At 38.0% G+C, this 23,634-nt stretch overlaps 1 protein-coding gene across 1 annotated transcript in view; it reads right to left on the bottom strand.

Annotated features, from left to right (window-relative positions):
• Positions 1-23,634, bottom strand: part of TMCC3 (transmembrane and coiled-coil domain family 3) — a 185,357-nt gene that overhangs the window by 10,547 nt on the left and 151,176 nt on the right. The window contains exon 3 of the mRNA XM_044087643.1: positions 8,691-8,826. Coding sequence (XP_043943578.1) covers positions 8,691-8,826 — 136 coding nt within the window. The remainder of the gene's footprint in view (positions 1-8,690; positions 8,827-23,634) is intronic.

The raw sequence follows: 23,634 nt of genomic DNA, 5'->3' as shown, positions 1-23,634 counted from the left end.
TAAAGCTATCTTCCTCAATAAGCAATACTTGAATGTTGGAGGCAGAAGCCTGAGGAGCAGCTTCAGACCAAACCAACATTAGTGTTGTAGTAGTCATGACTGTATGGCTTCCTGCCATGGTGGGACCCACGAGGGGTCATGGCAGAGGGCTTGGACCTAGTGTTTGTAAGACACAAGGGGGGATCCACCTTGGATCCCAGGAACTACTGTCCCATCAGTCTGACGAGCCTGATCTGCAAGGGCATGGAATGCATTATCATGGAACTTATAAACAAAGACATTGGCAACCTTCAAACACTGGACCTCACCCAGTTTGGGTTCGTGAAGGGCCGATCTTGTCTCCTGAACCTGACTGACTTCTTTGAATCAGTCTCCAGAGCTGTGGACATGGGTAAGGTAGTCCACATAGCTTATCTGGACCTCACCAAGGCCTTCAACACCTTCCCCCACTCTTGAATCATAGATACACTTACTAAGCTGGGCATAAATCCCTACATCACTCAATGGGTTGCTAACTGGCTTACTGACAGAACCCAGACTGTAAAAGGCTCCAAATCCAGCTCCAGACAAGTGACAAGTGGAATACCTCAGGGTTCAGTCCTAGGACTGCTCTTGTTTGGCATCTACTTCTCTGAAGTACAGGCCAACACTAAGGGACTCTGGCTAACAAAGTTTGCAGATGACTGCAAACTGAGAGCCATTACTGAATCCCCAAATTATGTGGATAACCTATAAAAGGGCCTTACAGAAACAGATGCTTGGTGCCAGAGTCATGGGCTCAAGCTTAATGCCAAGAAATGTATAGTTATCCCCTATGGGAAAAACCATGTACCCATGAATTACCACATAGGTGGCAGTACACTAAACACCAAAAGTGTGATGAGAGACTTAGGGACACAGGTGGACAGTGGTCTCACCTTTGATAACCACATCACCACAACAGTCAGAAAATCCTTCTATGTGGCACACCTCATCACTAAGGGCTTTTCATCCAGAAAAAAGGAGGTCATTGTCCCACTGTAGTCATCCCTCATTAGACCCATTATAGAGTACAACGCCCCATTTGGTATATACCTCGGAAGACATCTGCAACAGCTGGAAAGGCCGCAGAAATACCTCACTAAAAGAATCACAGGCCTAAAGCAGATGCTCTATGCTGACCATCTAAAAAAAACTCTAGCTATACTCCATGGCATATTGTCTACTCAGAGGTGATCTCTGCTTAACATACAAGGCCATGTCAAACCCTGAGCTGTTGGACATGCTCCACTTAAAGAAATCCCAATCCCTCAGAGCCACACGCTCCAGGGATCTAAACCTTGTCATCACAATGAACAAAACATGCTGGAGGGATAGGTTCCTGACCCAGACACTTCCCATACTGTGGAATAGACTATCCATACATGTCAAGCAGAGTGCCTCCTTGGCCCTCTTCAAAAGGAACTTTGACGATTGGATGGGAGAAAGGAAATTCTCCCCGGGTATCACGTCAGTCACCCTGCTAGACAGGGGTCCAGGGATGTAAATATTGTGGGAAGAAATATCTAGGGAATTGTTATGGCTAGGCTTGTATAGGCCCTAGGGCCAATAGCCTATTACCAACCTATAAACCAGATGGACTACAAAGGTTCCTCACCTGAATCATCAGCTGACCTGACCACAGAAGGTTCCCTGTCATCTACAGAATCTTTTTTCTTCATTCTCTTATCTTTGAGTTTCTTGAGCAAGGAAAGTACAGTTTTGTACCTACCATAAATGTAGATGTTCGAGTGCTAATACAGCTGCAGTAATCACAGATGGGTTCATGGTAGGCACTAGGAACTGAGAGATGCCCTGCTGCAACACAAAGGCAAAGCAGGGCCAAGCCTGCTCTGGATTTTGGAATATAAAGGCAGATGGTAGTGTTTGTGAACTCCTGCACAGAACTCAAAGTAAAAAAATCAAAATATCTTTGAACTCTCTGAGGAAGGAGGCTGAGGTGGCTGTGGCCCTGGTGGAGTGGGATCTGATGCCTGTAGGGACAGATTTTCCATGATAGGAGTAACAAAACAGTATGCATTGGCCTATCCATTTTGAAATTGTCTGTTTGCTTTCCTTGAGCTCAGTAGTGTCTGAGGAGGTGTTAAGATTTTTTCCATGCAGTTAGATTGAGTGTTTTAGCTGGCTGTGAAGAGTTTTGTAGCTGTGCTGAGTCAACAGAAGAGGCATTAGAGGTAGGGGCCAACTGAATGAAAGCGCCCCCACTCTTTGGATGAAAGATGAAAAGGTCCTTGAACAAAAACTTTCCAATTGATGATTCCGTGGGAGGGAGATCTATGTCTGGCCTCCCCCATGCTGGATTATTTTTGTAAACACTTGAGGATGCAACTTCCATTCGTGGTGGATCTGTCATATTTCTGCTTAGATTGTCTGCCAGCGTGTTTTCCAAACCTGGCAAGTACTGTGCTTGAAAAGTTCGATTTGCCATTCCAGAGCCAAGTTCCAAAGTGTCATGGCTAGTCGCACAGGGGGTATGAACTGATGTCTTCTTTGTTGATTGTGTATCCCAAAGAGTTCAGTAACCGTGAGAATGAAGTGTGATGATCCAGAGATGTCAGCTTATGCAGTCCGCCAAATCGCCATCCAAAAAAGGCTCTATTTGTATCCCTTGAAGTCTGTAGTAGGTAATTACTGATGCCAGGCATTTCATGAATACTCTCAAGCATACAAAGCAGAAAAAGGACAATGCAATTGATTGAATTGGATTGACTGTGCAAGAAAATCTGAGTCTTCTTCTGCAACTTTGTCTGATTGGGACATACCTCCTATGCTCCTTGAGGTCCAATGTTACCAGCCAAAACTCCCAAAACCCAGAAGAAGCTGCTGTAATGTGAGCATCTTGAATTGAATTTTAGTGCAAAATGAATGTGTTTGGATAAGTCCAAATGGGTCTCCGGTTCCAGTTTTCCTTTCCTTTCCAGAAATAGCCCAGAAATAGCCTGCCTTGGCCTTGTTCATGAGTAGTATGTCTTGAATAGCTATGAATAGCTGAGCTTTGAAATTTTTTTGAAATGTTTTGTGCCCTTTGATTGATTGGCAGGTTTGGCATGCCTCTTTTTTTTTTTAGAGTGTGAAAAAATGAAATCTAGCCTCTGTCTATAACATCCAGGATCCATTTGTCTGTTGTGACAATAAACCCATTTCTTCAATGTAAATGCCTTTTCTTCCCAAAGGTGCTGCTTAGCTGAACTGCTGGCGCGTGGAAGGGAGGAAGAAGTCATTTGGTTCCCTATTTGTTGTGTTGTGTTCGCCACACCTTGGTGCTGAGAGGTTGCCATTGCCTGCCTCTCTGTATGATCCTTGTGATTGTCCTGCCCCCCTTTGAGCACTGTATCCTACCTTTTTGGGCTTGTCCGTGGCTGGAAAGGACCAGTTTCTCCTACATTAGTACCAGCACATTACATCCTTTTGTACATTAGTTTTCGTATTTCATGATCAGATTTCATTCACATGATCAGGCTAGATTTGTACATTATAACATGCTCCTGATCCAGCAGCTCTAACCTCTACTTGAGCTGAGGCCTCTACCACATTGTACAGTGTGTGTTTACCCAATTTGTTCATCACTATGCATCATATCCTGCAACTCCTTTCCAAATCTGGTTGTTCAGGGTTGAGACATTTTTTTTCTTAATTGTGATAACAGAAAACTGCTGATATTTAAGCATATGAAAACTGACAATTTAAGGCCCTCATGGCTAGCTAAGTCTAGACTGTCTTCTCGGAAAGATAGTGATTTCTTAGCAGTAGAGCCTTCATTCCCTTGGGGTCTTGAGAAATGGTTTCAGGGTCAGCATTATGGAGCAGGAGGCAGGGAATCCAGACCAAGGCAAGCCGAATAAACATCATCCAGTAGTGTCCAAGACAGGAGATATAGCAGAGGTCTGTGTTGAGGTAACAAAGAAATCTACAAAATCAGAAAAAATCTGAGCCCTGATCGAAGAGGGAGACTCCTCCTCCTCTTCTTGTCTGGAGGGGTTGGGAACCCTGGATAAAGGGAACCCCGGATCTTAAGCATTAAGCATCTCAGCCATTTTAAGGCATGATGGGGCCTGGAGATGGGGACCTGCAGCAGCTTGGGAACAGGCCCTTGGGATGCCTTGCTAGGCCTTGGTTAGTAAAGGCCCTTGAGGGTCTAAAGGTCTAAAGACAAGACACCATGGGTGAAGTGGACCTGTCCACACATTAGCTCACCCACACAGTGGCTGGTTTGTAGTTGTAGTATGGGTATGAGGTACCTGGGTCGCGGTTACAGAAGAGAGCCCCGCCAAAAGTGTTGTCGGTAGTCAGGACTGCATAGGCATCTCGCTGAGAACCGACCCTGGCCAAGGCTGAGACATGCAAAGAAGCGGATGGAGCTGGGTCTGAGGACACCAAGTGGGCTGCAAGGACTTCAGCCCCACGCTTAAGGGTTTTTGAGAAAAATCTAGTATAATTCTACCAACTGTGCTAAGGTACCAAACAAAACAAACAATAGGAATGGAAATCTATGTGTAATCTGCTTCCCACTCTTCAAGCAGTTATTTGCCGTTTTAAAAATGTCCCAAATGGGTACACATCTGAAAGCAAGTTGTAGGAAACTCTGGAAAAAAATGAGACACTTGACAAACTGCAACAATTAGATACAACAGAGTAAAACATTGGTCTGTATGGCTAGTATTAACTGAAGATGGTACAGACAAATGCCCCTCTTATACCCTGACATCCAGATGTTGGTCTTCAGACATCCATTGACTAGGGATGATACAAAGACTCTGGGAATCAGGCCAGTTGCTGGTTTCTGCAAGGCAGAAAGACCCAGGAATCAATATTGCAACACTGACTATGAAGAACATCAATAAAAGCCCAAGCACAGACCAGATGGGTGCACAAGTCCACATAATTTTCAGTGAGGTAGTACTTCAAGAACATCTTAAATACTATGAGAATGCACAAATTCCTGAACTGATAACTTGCTTCAAAGCCAAAATAGGAAGAAAGATTAAATCTTGTACCTACACTACACTTAAAGTGAATTTTAGTGATATTTGCTGATTAAACAAAATACTCACAGAAGCAATGTGGCCTTTGCATAAAATGGATCATTGGAGACCTCCTAAGATCTACAAGGAATGGTGATTCTGATGCCACCATGGTTATAGATCCCATAGCTTCCAGTCATTTTGTTGAGGTTCATTTCACGGACAGCCTCACAATTTTCTCTCATCAAGTATCCTACTTGTCAAATCAACCTTGCCAAGTTGTTGAACCTATGCTTTTTCGAACGCTATCATGGATAAAGGGGAACAGTTCTATGGCATAGGCGTGGGAAACAGTCCCTCACCACTGAGGAACGCAGTGGGTATGCTTTTTTTTGGTGTTTTGGGCTGAGTGTCAATTAGCTGCAGCAAGATGAGATAGTGATATCTTGAATTGTTCCCTTAATAAGAACTTGGATGTGTTAATGGGCCAAATGCCTTGAGATGGTGCTTGATAAGTTTGCTGTCAAAATAACAGATCATATCCAAGTCTACAGGAGTGAGGGCATGATAAACAAAAGCTTTATACACACACGTCTATCAGGGTATCCCTAACTAGGCTCTAGAGAGTCTACAGTACACAGAAAGAATGACAGGACATCAACAATGCCTGCCAACAGAATGGATTCAAATCACATGCAGATCCTGCAGCAAGAGCCAAGAGAAAAACAAAGTGCACCCCTGAATAAGCATTATGATATGGTCAAAGCATGTACCGCTATATTAAGGCCCTAAAATAGAATAAGGTAGTCAGTTCTATTGATATCCTGTACATAACAAGAGTAAGTGAATGATGCTGACATTTGGTGCTCAAATCCAAGGGTTTGTACCTTCAAAACAAACTTTAGATGACTTTTCATAATATATTACTGAGGTAAGGCTCAAAGCATTACAGAGATGAACTGCAACCACTGCTTTTGTTTAGCCATGCTGATCGTAAGATCAAGTACATGTGATCCTACTTACTATGGCATAAAGGCAGTCCTCCACAGTATCAAGACAGGCACAGCTATCCTGAGTGAAGGAGAGGAACAGCTGAAAAGCACTGGTGTACCAATGATATCAAAAGTCTCTCTTGCTCTCTCTGGAGACATCATTAAGGGCAAACATATACATGGAGAACCAAAAAGCGCCCAAAATAGAGTATTGGAAGATACAGCGTATCAAAGGCTAGAATAATCAAAAATTAACCTGAGCAACCAATATCTGTACCTGACTAGAGAATAACAGGCAACTCAATCAAGGACAGTAGATGACAACCCAATGCAGGATGGTCCAACTGCAACCATTCACATCCTGAAGAGATCTTGCAGGTTCTAGACAGACAATAACCTCAGATTCATTGTTACAAGTTCACTTAAAATACTAAAGAGAACAGACTTGGCATTATGCCATGTATGAAAAGTAAAAGTAGATCTAAGACATTATGGACCCAAAGAGAGGATGCCAGTTGTATGTGAGCACTCTTTTTAATATCCTTACCAACAAAAGGAAGAGTAGAGATAGGTAAACAATTCAGAACAGTCAGACTCAAATATTACTTTTTAAGGATTGTGATCAGCAAGGCCTTCTTTAAAACAGATAGTTGTGGAGCATGTCACTGAGACCTTGAAGGATGACTGGACATGGAACCTCCTGCAGGAAGCAACTAACGTGGGGGAAAGGTGTCCTGTCCACAGGCTGTAAAATGCAACCTCAGCAGGATAACAAACATGAAAAAGCAAGTGTAGTTCTGCTCCAAAAATTACATAAAAGGGAGAAGGCTCAATATCACAAGCTGCTCAGCCTAATGTCAACAGCTTCCAAAATGATGTAATCATTAGCGAAAGGGGTGAGAAAAGAGTCAGCTGGAAGTTTATCATCTTTTACAGCTAAAGCAGCACACTTCTGCAAGAGGAAATTCTTGTGACATCACCTGAGTGACAAAATAGAAAACAAGTAAATAGAAACAAACATACAAGTAAAATGAAGCATCAGGTTTGGTTGATTGGGGGGGGTAACAAATTATGGCTAAGGTTATCAGCATTCCAACAGGCCTAGAGTATACCAGAACTTGAATAAATATTGTTGACGTGGTAGAGTGCTCAAATTTTATTAAGCAATTTTAAGATACTATGTTAATATAATAACAAATGTTGACTTTAGCTCTGCTCCACTGAACACCATGCAATCAGCTGTGTCAGGTGTAGGTGTTTTTTTTTAAGAATTGTAGAAGTCTAGTCACACATAGGGCCACAGGTGATACATGCAGCAGATGTTTCATATAAAAAAAGCTAATTTCAGTGCTGATAAAACATATTGAGAGATATCACAGACCAGTGGGAGTTTGTGCCAAGATGTAAGCCCTGGAGACTCCCCTTACAGTATGACCTCTAAAAAGCTAGTAAACTATCTGACGACCATGTTCCCACATCTAGACATGACATACAGGTAGAGTCTTTGAGAATGTCACAGATCATGCTTTCAAAAGATGCTCAAACTTGTAGTCATAATTATGATGGATCCTAATTTTCTGACTCTACCTCATACTAGAAATCCCAAAATCATTGTAAGTCCATCTCCACACTCTGTATATATCTCAATCCTGTCTATCAGGTCATAAGCATTTAAGGACTAAATGAGACCCTCCTTCCCATTGACAGGTACACAGACACCCTATCTTAATAACCTTCCATAAAAAGGGAAGATTAGAAACTTGCCTATAGATGGGATTCAAAAAAAGGGCATCTTCAAAGAGAAATGATCACTGTTTCTTTAAATCAACTAAGAAAGTATGCTATCTTCAAAGAGACACCCAAACAATTCAGGGAAAGAGCTTACCAGCAATTAAACCGCTACAAACAAAGGTCTGTACTACAGGACTTGGGCTTTACAGTTGACTTTTCTACTAACCTTTGAAATTTTTGGTAAGATTAACTTAATCATTTTTTTTGGCTGGCATGGAATGCAAGACATAGATATACTCTTAACAGCCTATAAGATATTGAGTATATGGCTAAAACTTCACCTCTCCAGGCAGTTTGAAGCAACCAGTAAGGTCATACACAGTTTACGGCTATGCAGCAGAGTTTGCTCATAACTTCTGAACAATTTATTCATTTGGGTCTTTATGACAACAGTTTCCTTTTTTTAATCGACTGCTGCTTTTTAGGTCTTAAAGTTTCTTTTTGTAGGAACACGTATTCCTCTTCTACTTACTCCAAACATGGCATAGAACACATTTAGCTATGGAATCCAGTAATTCTGCATTTGTTTATGTACAAGATTATGCAACAAAGACAGAATTCCAAATCAAAATGAATGAATGACTGAATGAAACAATCCATCGATCAGTCCTTTGGGTAAATGATATACAGGTAACAGGGAAGTGCAGTCAAAACTCAGAGGCACTGGAAGGTGCATAGGCAGCTGTAAATTCAAACAAGTATAATGACAGTCAGACAGTTTGAAGGCCAATAGGTCATAAACTTGACATCAAAACCTATGAAGCCATAATAATGGCACTCAAATACATTTATGTTGTTACTCTACAAAATGGATTGCATTCCTCAGTAATGTAGTTACACTACAAAGTACATGGTACAGAAATCTCCGACCTAATACTTTTAAGTTACAGCCCAAAAAGATGGTTACCTTAATGTCACGGGCACGCTCATATGCCTGATAGGCCACTTTTTCTTCAATGCTAGCTAGCTCCTGTTTTAGGTCTGTAGTCTCATGCTGATGTAATTCAGTGAGGTCACTTAGCTGATCTTCCAAATGTTCAAATCTGTAACAAACAAACCACAAATTAATTTTTGGAAAGTTGTGGTATGGAAATAAATGATTGAATTATAGTACAAATAAAACAACATTATTCTAGTGCTGTAATACACAGAAGATGAAAAGTTATTCCCTACAAACCAGTACATAAAATTCTACAACAGAATGCACCTATGTACATAACAGCAGAACATCAGGAAAACATTAGCATCAGTGCCTTACCTTTGTTGTTTCTAGTCAAAGTAAAAAGAAGTTATGTCTTACCATAATGTTCCATCTGTGTTGTAGATCTTCATTCATTCATTACTGATAAGACTTCAGTTCCGTCCTCGGAACCGACACGGCCAGTACCAAGCTCGCGCCCGCCAAAAACTCTCAACTAAGTCCTACCCACAATGCTCCTCTCATAGTCTCTTCAGATCGTGTTTGCCTGCCCTTATACCATAAAGAGATTAATAATGATAGTAGGAGGCTCTGTCTGAGCAGATACCCTAACCAATAAGGTAATCCTAAAGTCCACCAGGAGTCCAGGCAGGGGGAAGGAGGGTGGGAAGTAATGAATGAATGAAGATCTACAACACAGATGGAATGTTATGGTAAGATATAACTTCTTTATCTGATGTTGTAAATCTTCATTCATTCCTTACTGATAGGACCCAGTCCCCAGCTGCTTTTAATCCTGGGCGGCCCTAAGGAAGGATATTCCTGAGCACCACAGAACCAAAAGATGCTCTTCCCCTGGAGGCCAAATCCAATTTGTAATGAGTGATAAAGGTATGTGGACTTGCCCAAGTGGCTGCTATGCAGATATCGTCCATAGATGCTCTGGAATGAAAGGCCACTGAGGTTGTGAGCCTTTATTTTGGAAGGCAAGGACATTTTGTTTTGTTGATAGATGAAAGTAATTGCGTTTCTGAGCCAAGAAGCTAAGGTAATTTTGGAAACAGGCTTACCCATCCTGGGTCCTGCAAATGCTACAAACAATTGATCCATTTTCCTAAGAGATTTTGTTCTGTCCAAGTAAAAACCAAGTTGCCTATGAACATCAAGGGTATGTAGAAGGTACTCCCCTTTATTTGAATGATGGGAATAAAAAATGGGTAGATCAATAGATTGGTTGAAGGAAAAAACAGAAATAACCTTGGGCAAAAAGGAGGGACTAGTACAAAGAGAAACTCTATCCTTCTGGAAAATCAACTACGGTCTCTTGACACTTAAGACCTGCAACTCGGAAATTCTTCTCGCTGAGGTAAGGGCTACTAGGAGTAGGGATTTCCAGGACAAAAAGTTTATATCGCATGAATCAGAAGGCTCAAAAGGAGGACATGTTAATGACTGAAGCACCAATGTCAAGTCCCATGGTTCTGAAGGGGGTTTGACAGAAGGTTTAATATGTAATACTCCTTTTATGAAGGTTTTGCACAGTCGGTGTGACATAACCGATGAATTGTCGACTCCATTGTGAAAATTTGCAATAGTTGCTAAATGTACTGTAATCGTCAATGCTGAAGCTCTAGCATGTAACAGGGTAGTGAGATATTCTAGGATCTTCTTTGTTATTGTTCTTTGTTGCTAAATAAAGCAGTAACAGGGAATAGTAAAAAGGGGAAGAATCTAAGGATGGCATGGGTAGATTACAAAAAAAAAAAAAGCATTTGACAGGATTCCACATTCGTGGATAAAGGAGTGCTAACAGACATGTAAGATACATCCTGTATTGATCAATTACATTACAGTGAATATGAAACAGTGGCAAACCACTTTGCAGTTGTCACGACAAAGGGCAAGTTATTATTTCAGGGATAAAAATTCAGAGGGGCATATTCCAGGGTGATTGCCACTGTTTCGTCTTACCCATAACCCATTAAGCTATTTATTTAACAGATTAGAATGTAGTTAGTATTTGGCTCCCAGAAAACAACCTTAATTAAAGACTTGTAACCCAAAATAACACACAACCACAAATAAAAAACCAAGGTGCAATCCAGTAGCAATAAAGGCTTTCCTCCGTATCCTGGAACACAATAATTCCCTTGTGATAAACAATATTCCAAAAATCCAAACTGATGGTAAATCAAAGTTTATTGTAATAGAACTAATGAAACAAAATACTAAAAACAACCAGATTAAGCGCTTTCATCTCCAGTACGGGGGAGGACCTAAGGGACTTAGATTAAATAAGTTCCCTAGTAATACTACCTGTGACTCTGAATTTTTTAAAACCATTGTTAATATATTAAATGATTGTGGGCTAGCCATTCTTAAAGCAATGATCAAAAATAATGAAGAAACTATGGTTGAACGTAAAAATGAAATAGACAGACTTAATGTTGAGATTAATGCAGACTTGTTATTTTCAGTTGCTGAATATAAGAACATGTATTTTAAAACAATGCAGGATGTTGACAATGTTATTTCTATGAGTCACCACAGGAAGATCTGGAAATTAGAAAGGGACTTGAATGACTACAGAATGGGGAAAGCATACCATTGTGATAGTAAGAATTTTAGGGGGACATATAACTATAGAGGAGGTGGTTATTACAATAGTGGAAAAGAAATAGAATATGGTGGATATGAACACAATGGGTACAGAGATGTACACAACTACACACAGAATCAACATTTAGAAGAAAATGGTAATTTGGATGGAGAAATCCCTTTAGGGGAACAGGGACCGAGAAGGTCCGAAAGGATAAGGAACCTAGAACAACAACCTTTATATGCAGCAGTTACGAGGAACCATTATATTCCACCACAGAGAAGGATGGGTTTCAGGGAGAAGAAATAGTAAATTTTTCACCTATGACTCAGGATATTATAGTAGAGACTGGCACAAATGATGCTAACAAGAATGATGGATCTAATGTAGTTATTCATTCACAGGATAATTTTTTTATTTACAATTATCCGGACGTTGAGGTGAAACAAGAGCATTTTAACCTTTTTACAAAAGGTTTTACATTTGTTCCAGTTAGAAAACCTGGTACTGAGGAAATTTTATTAGATATTAAGTTATTTTCCAGGAAATTTAATTTATTTCAAATGTTTAGAGAAAGGAACAATAACTGCAAAGGAAATACCCTCAAGAAGGCCAGTACTTACAACCCCCCTTTACACCACGATATATTAAATTTTGAAAGATGTGTCACAGGTTCAATAAGGGACAGTTACAAAAAATATATACCAACTGAACATAACTTAACTAAAGAGGAAATTAGTCTGCTGTATGAACTAAGTGACAACAACAATTTACGGATTATGAAACCAGACAAGGGTGGGGGGGGGGTTGTCTTGATGGACACGAAGGATTATACCAAGAGAATATGTGATATATTAGACAAGGACAACAGGTACACTTTAGTATCTAGAAACGAGGTTAATATTTCCTACAGGAAAATCGATATAATTTTAGAAAACAATTTGTTACAATGACTCATAGACAATGAATTATATAATTTTCTAAGAGTATCAAAACCAGTTATTCCTGCAATTTTTGGTATACCCAAAATACACAAGGATAAAGAAAACCCTCCTCTAAGACCTATTGTGTCCTCAACAAGGTTCTAAAACACAACCCCTGGCAATTTATGTTGATTTTAAACTAAAGGAATTTTACAAGAATTATCCTCATATTTTAATAGATTCCTGGGATTTCCTCATTAAAATTGGCTCCAAATTATATAGGGATAGTACAATTTTTGTGACAGTGGATGTCAAAGATTTATTTTCAGTTATTCCACATAAAGTAGGGTTAGACTGGTTTGAAAAAATGATAGTAGAGATGCAAATTTTAACATCAGATGATTTTAAATTAGTTTTAGAAAACATGGAACTTGTATTGAAATACAATTATATTTATTTCCAAGGAGACTTATGCCATCAAATAGATGGTGTGGCCATGGGATCAGCCTGTGCACCCATTTATGCAAACACCATTATGTTATTTTGGGAAAAACAATTTATTTTTAATTCTATGTTCCATCAATTTATTACTGGGTATTACAGATTTTGGATGATGTTTTTATTTTATGGGACGGACCAGAAGAGGAAATTATTAAATTTATAGATTATATCAACAATAGTACAGAATTCCTTAAATTTACATTTGAAATGGGTGTAGAGGAAATACACTACGTTGATGTGAAACTTACCAAAGACCATGTCAACAACAAATATAAATCCAGAATTTATAGGAAGGATTGTTACTCTAATTCTTATTTACACTTTATGAGTGACCATCCTTACCACTCCAAAAAGAATATAATAAAAGGCCAAATGGTTAGAGCAGCCAGGATGACCTTGGACAGAACAGACTTAATTTATGAGATGGAGATACTTCAAAAAATGTTTAAGTAGAGAGGATACCCCGATGACATGATTGAGTCCAACAAAAAAACTTGTACTAGATAAATGGGACACAGTTTACAAACCTCTACTTACCAATACAGGCATTATTGGTGTAGAAAAAAGGAAAAGTTGTAATAAAGGTAATGAAGACAGGTTGCCCTATTTGATTTTGACGCACTTTAACGGTGTTGGATGGATTAAAAAAATGCATTAATGACACTTGGGAAATGTTCAACAAAATGCCTACAAAAGTAGATGTGTTCCAACAACCACTTAGGTATGTTTTTAGAAAGAATAAGAATCTGAAAAATATCTTTGAGAGAAAGAAAAATGCTACAAGAGCGATAGGTGGAACATGCACTAAATATGGCACATTTAAATGTGGTAGATGTGCACAATGCCCATTTATAGCAGGAACAAAAGATTTAGATATTCTCAGTATAAATATGAGATTGACAGGAAACAAATATTACAGCTGCTACACTAAAGGTGTGGTATATTTATGTTACTGTAAGAAGTGTTGCAAATATTATATTGGAAAAGCAGAACATAACCTAAGGACACGTATATATATGAACACGAGAGATATTATCAAAAAGAATGACAATAATGCACTATTCAGACACACCCGAATATGCAGTGATGTGGATTTTAAATTTTGGATACTTGAAGAGGTAGTTTTGCAGGAAAGAGGTGGGGACTGGGAAACTAAATTAGAATTTAGAGAGAGAGAGAGATGATTTGGCAGTTAAGGTTAGACTCATGTGGGAATTATGGGTTAAATGACCACATTTCCATTAACCCTGCCCTTAAGACTCTTGCAGAAGACCCCAAAAGACATCATTAGGGTCACTATTTTTTATAACCCCCTGGCAAAACATACACACAACTTCATACATACATATATTAAATTATAAACATTTGTACTAGGTGGATAAACATATATATTTTTTAACACAAATGAATGTATATTAACAGGAATATAAAACAAATTAATACATCTTATTAATTTTTTAGAGACTGTATATATACTTTTCTAACATTTAATACATAAATCGATATTTTACATGACTTTTTTTATATATGAGCATTATTTATTATGTATTTATTTTATATCTTAACATTAATTCACATATAAATAATTTATGATTTTAGAATTTGTGGGCCAGTTTCCTTTTTGTTATACATATATATATATATATATATATATATATATATATATATATATATATATATATATATTTTTTTTAACAAAATGTTTTTAAATTGTCTGCATATTATACCAGCAATGGTTAAAATTTGTATTAATTAATGGCCAGCCAATAAGAATTTAAAAACAATCAATTGAACAACTTGTTTAAATGGATACGGTATTTAAACGGAGGTTGTACTTGTTAAAGTAGATTCTGATGAAGTCTCCGTACTGGAGATGAAAGCACTCAATCTGGTTGTTTTTAGTATTTTGTTTCATTAGTTCTATTACAATAAACTTTGATTTACCATCAGTTTGGATTTTTGGAATACTGTTTACCACAAGGGAATTATTGTGTTCCAGGATACGGAGGAAAGCCTTTATTGCTACTGGATTGCACCTTGGTTTTTTATTAATTAAAGACTTCTCATCTATGTCTTGTGGATTACTTAAAACTGCAAATCTCATCAGATGAGTTGAAAGCACAACTGCAAGAGGTTAAAACTTTATCAGATGATATAAGAATGTCACTTAGTCTTGATAAATGCTTAAAGCAGGAAAGTTGCAATACCTAGAAAATATAAGTCTAGGATAGGAATGTGATATAAAGAAAATTGAGGTGGGGGAGTGTATAAATATTTGAGAATTGCTGAAGGATTGGCAATAAAAGATGAACAAATGTAAAGAAAACTCAGTAAAGAATACTTCAGAAGACTAAAACTAATATTGAAAACAGCATTGACATTTAGGAATAAAGTGCAAGGTGTAAACCAATTTGCTCTTCATGTTTCAACTTACAGTTTTGATGTGACGGATAGGCGCTAAAAGGTATTGGATCAATCGGACAGGAAAACAAGAAAAATGTTTCACACTTATCAACCGATAACTAAATCAGTGTATACCAAGTTTATATATCCCATGCTCTGAAGCAGGTATGTGCCCCCTCAAAACTGATTACATGTATAGAGCTGCAATCATGGGACTACATATGTATCTGATGACCTCATCAGATCCACACACAGTGAAAGTTTTAAAACACAAGGACAGGAAGCCTAAGACAGTTTCTCTACATAGTTTAGTAAAAGCATTCCACTGTCAACTGGAAATGGAATCCCAGCCAGAAGTAGACACAAATCAGAGACCAAATGAAAACAAAAGAAAGAATGTAAGGAGATGGATCAGATGAGAAGTAAAACATTTGGAAAAGGTATAAATATTATGGTAAGTACAGAGATCTCCTGGAACAACCTCATGTTGATCAGAATTTGATGCAGGAATGGTTAAGGAGAGGTGAGCTGAAACCAGAAGATGAAAGCTTACCCTGTCCAGTGCCTTCTCTGCATCAAGACCCAACAACAGCAGTGTTGTCTTGTATTCTACCTACTTCTGGAGCATCATTGTTCTATTAATGTTGTCAAATAATTGCCTCCCCTTCACAAAGCCACAATGATCCCATATTTATACATTTTGGCAACACCTTTACAATTCTTTTAGCTACTATATACGGACTCTTTATAATCATGGTTTAAAACTGAAATTGGCCTGTATGAAGCTGGGTCTGATGGATCTTTGGAGTCTTTAATAATACAGCCACCACAGCTTTCTTCCAGGATGTTGGTACTTCCCCTTCTTTTAAAATATGGTTAAACAAAATCTTTCAGATCTTTATTACTTTCTTCCCTCCTAGCTTCAAAACTTCAACAAGACCACCTTATATTCCTGGAGACTCTCCTGCAGAGTAAACATATTCTTGAGCTTCATCTACCTCTAACCTTGGCATGCTTAAGTCTTCCATGAATACTTCCATTTGTACTCTTTCTTGACTTTTACATTCCTCTGCTTTATACAAATTTTCATAAAATTTCCAAAAATATTTCTAATACCTCTACTCTGGTTATTGTTCTTATAGGCTCTGTAAGTTTGGCAACAGCCCTTTCAACATTCTGTTGCCCAAGTTGTTGTGCTAAGAGTTTTTGTGCTTTGGAGTTATTTTGCTTAACAGCAATCTTACATATGCAACAACTAGAATACCCAGAGAGGTACCTTCGTAAAAGGATACAAGGCTTAAACAACATGTCCTCCATGGACAGACACAAAGTCCGCTCATTATACCCCGTATCCTACACACTACTAAGAGGTGACCTGTGTCTGGCATACAAGGCATCCTCTGACCCATTACTGATGGATTTACTGCACATCAGCAAGTCAAATGGAGTCAGAAATACTCAGTCTAGGGATCTAAACCGCTTCTGCAGCATCACCAAAATAGTTTGGAGGGACAGGTATATTTCACAGATGATACTGCTCCTATAAAAACAGGAAAAAAAAGCTTAAGCTATCGTATTTTGTTTTAATCCTTTTCTTATGAAATATCAGATTTTGTCAGTCTCTGAACAGATTTTGCTTGCATTGTAGGGAATGTAGTAAAACATTCAAAATGGTTGCAAATACTCCAAAAAATCCACTAGAGGGTGATCTCAACCCACAAACCTGCATTCAATTTACACTCCATAATAATGTTAGGAAGTCGGTCTCTGCTGTATTAGGTGCTTTAGGTGGCATTCCATATTTTTGATGCATAATTTGTCCAATTCCGTAGTCCTGTTGTATTTAAATAAGCACCACACCAGTGTCACAGTTTGGTTACTAAATTCACAGCTTTGTGAACAAGGGCTTGAAAACAGCCAGTGAGTGTTGGTAAAGTTAACAATGTCGAAAGAAACCTGTCAGACATAATCAGCCTCAAGAAAGTGAGATTTTCCATTTCTGCAAGAGACTCTTATTTCCAGTGTTTCATACAATGTTTCATATTATGTTGAATAATCTTAAAACTATTTAAGGAACTTAGATTCAGACTGGAGAATCAAACTCATCCAAAATCACATTTAAATTAAAGCCAGAGAAGTAATGACAAATGATGGTTACCATCATGCCAAAATATTTGTGCCAATTCCCAAAGTAGCAGTTCTCGAATTTTCAAGACACGTCAGAAACTGCCTCTGAAGCTATGCAATGTTTGGCAGCATAAACCTAGAGCAGACTTCATGCCAGATATCCTACGACAGAAGTTATATAAGTAAGCAGTTAGGATTTGATATGACCTTCCCCCACCTGTGTCACCTTATGATCTAACAGCCTGTAACATATGGTTTCCATATATTTCACAAAGAGTCGATATTGCACATTCTTTCATCGTTACACGTGGTTTAAGAATGTGGTCTCCATATTTATGCAATCTCTAATCAATCAGTTGAAAATGGTAACTGGGGTACATGGCTAAAGTGAAATCCTGGTGTCACTGCCTTTTGGATGAAGCGTTATCCTCCCTCTGCAGAAGACTACATAAATGGACACTACCTCCTAGCAATCTGTATGTTCTTTTATCCTTCTGACTGACATGACAACCACAAAGAATCTTTCATGATGGAAGACTTGAACTTCTGTACACATAAGGTCACAAGGTGCATCAGTGGGAGCCAACAGGAGCCAAATTATACTAAAAATAACTACCATGGAGATTGCTTATAGTGTGGTAAAGAAGAAAATGATCAGGGCCACTGAATATCTACCCACTTGCCTTCACATGGACAACTAGTGGCATAGCAGAATGACCACATAAACAATGTGATCACTAAATGTACTTACAGCTTGCTTTTTAAAGTCTGCTTCAGGAAAAGGGAACAGCCTCACCAAAATGTTTTGCCAAAAAGCAGGGGATATGCTTGTATTCAGTCTTGGCATGAACTGTAGAATGAATGCAACTCCCCAGATATTCCAGCACTGTCCCAAAGGGCCTGTATGAACAAAATCCTGCAGAGAGTAATACAGTCTGTCACATCAAGTTGGAACAAGATGACATTCTAGCAAGTTATCTTCATAGCAAGACTTCTGTAATGACCAGAACCACCACATTCTATTGTCATGCAGGTGTAACTCCCAGTCTTACCACAGATATACCATCATCTGTGATGAAACAGTCTCTAAGAAGACAAACCGCATCCTTCCTTGATATGAGTAACAGGTTCCCTATTAGATGAACGAACGCTTAAAATGTTGAGTACAACATACTTGACAGTTTTAAGTGAACGTTCATCTAAGCGAAACCTAAGAGTGTTGAAACAAGGAGTTTCAAAAAGTTATAGTTGGCCAGCCGTCAGGAAGCCAATGGCTGATGTCAGAACATTCACCTTGTCTAGGTGTTCTTGCAGTCCTCCACTGTGGTGCTGTCTCATCATTCACCCTGTGTAATGTTATGACAGTCCTCCACTGTGGTGCAATCTTGGAGTTAGTATATTTAAGTAGGGGGGCACAGCCCCCACGTTGGGGGGTGTGGGGGAAAAGCCCCCCCACTTAATTTGTTTTTTGATTTGTTTTTGTTTTTTTTTTGGGGGGGGGTTTAATGGTGTACAGTACATTTTAGCTGTCAGCCATTGGCTTCCTGATGGGTGACCAACTATAAGTTTTCGAAACTCTTTGTTTCGACATTATGGGGTTTCATTTAGATGAACTTTCGCTTAAAAGTTGTCGAGCATGTCGTACTCGGCATTTTAAGAGTTTGTTCATCTAATATAGACCCGAATAACATTGCTAACATTTGGTTTAAACACCCAGGATAATGAAACCACTGGCTGCTGTAGCACACTATGGTAGGCACATCATCCACTAGGCTCAAGCTTCCACACCACTCTGCTATGTCGCATGTAACAGTTGCAAGATGTCCCATTAATGATATAGCAACTTTATAATAAGATGATGCAAACGTAATCAGATCAAATGCTGTACTTCTGGCAGATATATGTATTCTGGATATACTACTTTATTTAATTTATAATTAGACCAGACCAATATGGCTATTTTCAGCCATGATTTTTAATATACTTGTTTGTGTCTTTTGGCTTTTTCCGGTTAGGGGTCGCCACAGCAGAACTCCGGTCCGCTAATGATTGACAGTTGATTTTTATGTACCGGCTTGTCAGGCCTGACGCACAACCTTCAACGAAGGTATGCCCATTCACGCATGTCTCCATGCAGATGACGCTCTAGCTGAGAATCGAACCGGACAGCATCTTACTGTGAGACGACAACGCTACCGCAGCACCACCACTGCATGATTTTTAATATACTAAAGGAAAAAAATGCATGTAATGCAGCCACAGACAACACACAAGCAAAATAGTGAAGACAAGTTTGATAACAGTAATTAGCATTAAAACAAACAAACTGAGAAAGACAACGTTATTGCAAGACTAGCAATGAAGCACCCTTAATTTATATGAACACACAAAATAAAATCCACCAATACGCTGTTAAACCTCTGTGTCTTGGGATAATCCACACAACTGCTCAAATCGAAACAGCTGCGCCAGCAAGATAAGACCGTTTGAATAACGTTGAAATAAGTCCAAAAATTTGAATAAATCCAAAAGTTGTATAGGTAAAAACGTTTTAATAGATCCAACAGTTAAAGTAAATCCAAAAGTTGTGTTAAGCGCTTTCACTTGTACTACAACAAGCTTCATCAGAACACTGAAAGTGAACCTAATAATCATTTAAATAGCTTTTTTGGAGCCAATACACCCATCAAATTTAAAGACATACAAACTTAAAAGCATGCAGACTATATTACAAGCACATAACAAATACTTGCAATAATTGTTATAATTAATAAATAGGTTACTAATTAATACAATATTATCAAAATATGATATAATAACAATGTCACTAAAACAATGCCACAATAAAATATTATATACATATCATTTTAAGGCCAAAAGTGGCTTAATCGATATGGAATCATTCAAGCCAGGTGGAGTAGAAGCATCTGTAAATATTTGCCACCAAAGTTCTTTATATGATAGTATTCCCTTAAAATCTCCCCCTCTTTGATCGATTGGCACACTATCAACTATAGCAAAGTTAAAAAAATGACTATCACCATATTCTTTTATGTGTCTATATAAGGTGTTCTTTTCATCTTTTTTCCTAATGCTATAAAGATGGGAATAAATACGTCTGTTGAATTTCCTTTGATTTTGGTCTTGGACAGCCTATATAAAACCCTTTGGGGCAGTTTTTTTTTTTTTTCTACAAGTCATACATATAGCTATATATATGACAATTTTAGTTTGACAGTTTCCTCTATAGAACTTAATCTTAGTGTGATTGAAATTATCTAAAACTAAATTATCGAGGTCCTCGATTTGTTAACAAAATAGGAAGTAATATTAAACACATTTTAGAGAGAGGTTTCATTTGTAAGACTTTTAATAACAAGAATACATCTAAATGTGGTACTTGTAATCAATGTTATACTATATTCCAGGGGGATAATTTAGTTTTAGATAATTTCAATCGCACTAAGATTAAGTTCTATAGAGGAAACTGTCAAACTAAAATGGTCATATATATAGCTATATGTATGACCTGCCCCGGGTTTTATATAGGCAAGACCGAAAGGAAATTCAACAGACGTATTTATTCCCATCTTTATAGCATTAGGAAAAAAGATGAAAAGAACGCCTTATATAGACACATAAAAGAATATGGTGATAGTCATTTTTTTAACTTTGCTATAGTTGATAGTGTGCCAATCGATCAAAGAGGGGGAGATTTTAAGGGAATACTATCATATAAAGAACTTTGGTGGTAAATATTTACAGATGCTGCTACTCCACCTGGCTTGAATGATTCCATATCTATTAAGCCACTTTTGGCCTTGAAATGATATGTATATAATATTTTATTGTGGCATTGTTTTAGTGACATTGTTATTATTTATTATATCATATTTTGATAATATTGTATTAATTAGTAACATATTTATTAATTATAACAATTATTGCAAGTATTTGTTATGTGCTTGTAATATAGTCTGTATGTTTTTAAGTTTGTATGTCTTTAAATTTGATGGGTGTATTGGCGCCCAAAAAGCTATTTAAATGATTATTAGGTTCACTTTCAGTGTTCTGATGAAGCTTGTTGTAGTACAAGTGAAAGCGCTTAACACAACTTTTGGATTTACTTTAACTGTTGGATCTATTAAAACATTTTTAGCTATACAACTTTTGGATTTATTCAAATTTTTGGACTTATTTCAACGTTATTCAAATGGTCTTATCTTGCTGGCACAGCTGGTTCGATTTGAGCAGTTGTGTGGGTTATCCCAAGACACAGAGGTTTGACAGCATATTGGTGGATTTTATTTTGTGTGTTCGTTGTTGTTCCACTGCACGCAACTGTTGGCTGTGTTAATTTATATGAGGGGCAGGGAAGTATTCCAGTAAGAATTATATAATATTGATGGACTGACAATTCTGACTATGCAGTAGTAAAGCATCTACATAAAAAACTATATGGAACATCTCAAAGCCTAGTTTATCTTCCCAGTGTCATACAAGCTACTGGTGGCTAATTTCTGTCTGCTATATAGAACCTCAACTAACCCTATCCTGTCAAACTTGCTGTACATTCACAAGACGGGGGGGGGGGGGCAAAACCACATTCTCAAGAGATCTAAAGCTGTTTAGCAACATAAATAGAACATGTTGGAGGGGTAGATATGTATAACACAGATACCACTTCTTTGGAATCATCTTCCTCTCCACATAAAGCAAAGTACTTTTCTTACACTATTCAAATGTAATCTGGACAAATGGATGGGAAAATGCAAGTTCAACCCTGGTTTAGAACCCTTGTCCCTTGTGGATAGCTGCAAAATGTAAATGTTCTTCTCATCTCTGGGTTATTTGTGCTTAAAATGTAAAGGCTAAGAACTTTATTGGAATGTATGGCAAGGCTTCTGAAGACCCTCATGGATCAACAGCCCAGTAGTTAGCTATGTACCTATAATGCTTGTGATTCTGTCATACTTGCATAACATTACAATTAAAAAAGGAAAAATAATGACACACACATACACGCATGCACACACAAAACTACCCTTGAAAAGATATTACCATACTAACTATGCTAACTATTGTATATTCTTTTAAAATCATTATAGTGCCAGTTTCTTCTACAGCCATTTCTCTCAAATGCAACCTTTTGAAAATATATGGCTGTCTGTGCAGTATGTGCGTGTGAAGACATTCTGTTGTTATGATGCAGTAGTTATGTTCTCTAAAACACCATCACGAAAACAAATGAAAACACCATCACAAAAACAAATGAAAGCATTGATTAGGTACTGCGGAAAAAAAAACTCTGCTGTTCCAGATATGGATATCTATCACTGTCACATTTCTCCTGTATTGGTAGTAATAAATCAAATCTGAAATCACCTGTAGCATAGTAATTAGGACAGAGCTAAGCATGGGAACAGAGCAAGCAGATTTAAAAATGTAACCAAAGCAGAGGAGCTGGGCATCAATATCTATACTGGAGATCATGGATATGATTTATGACTGTAAAATTAAAATAAGCCCTTTACAGTGATTTGCATAATAACAGTACTGGAAATGAGACTATGAGATATACAAGTGCAATGCGAAATATTACACAGCACAAACTGGCAGAGGGATTTACAATGACTTGTGCTACAAAACACAATACTGTATACAAGAATGCAAATAAGAGTTTCACTATATCGTACTGAAGTTTTCAGTGATTCTTAAAAGTAGCAAATCAAAGTGTAGGGACAGCTGCATGCTGCATTGTTATGGAGGATAGCATGGCAGTGGGGACTCTGTACCATAAAGGCCCCTTTCTTGCTGTGTACCTTGTGCAGATCATCACTGGTAGATCAGGTAGCAGGGAAGGGACCTGTTGCACCATTGCCCCTCCCCCATATCACACCCCCCTCCATCCTGCAGCTTCTCTATACAAACTAAGCTGTATAGTATTTGGTTGCACCATAACATGCACCAGAGCAACATAATGTAACTCAGACGTAGCAAACAATTATATAATATGGATGGGCAGCCCTTCCCTTGTAGGAAACTAGATTTTACATGAATACCACATGGGCAAGTCTCCTGTAAAGGGAAACACTAATTTGTTACACTGTTACTTACTATATGCTGTCACTTATTGGGGTAAATACATATCTGACAGGCACGTTGTTAAAAACTACCACAGAAGCAGCAGAGTGGGAGGTCATTTATCGAATACTTATACATTTTTAGTCGCAATGCGTGCTGCTGGTTTGGAAAGTTGAAGTTTTGTAAACCTGTGAATAAAGGTTAAATTAGCACTGGCTGTCTTAAGTCTTGATTATGGAAACAGTAAACAACTGATTCACCATTCACTTAAGCTCAATTATAACTACTTGCATAA

This window comes from Protopterus annectens, chromosome 11.part0, assembly GCF_019279795.1.
Source record: "Protopterus annectens isolate FY-2018-M chromosome 11.part0, PAN1.0, whole genome shotgun sequence".
Lineage (NCBI taxonomy): Eukaryota > Metazoa > Chordata > Ceratodontiformes > Protopteridae > Protopterus > Protopterus annectens.
Note: the sequence above shows the minus strand (reverse complement) of the source record. Positions and strands in the feature narration are given on the sequence as shown.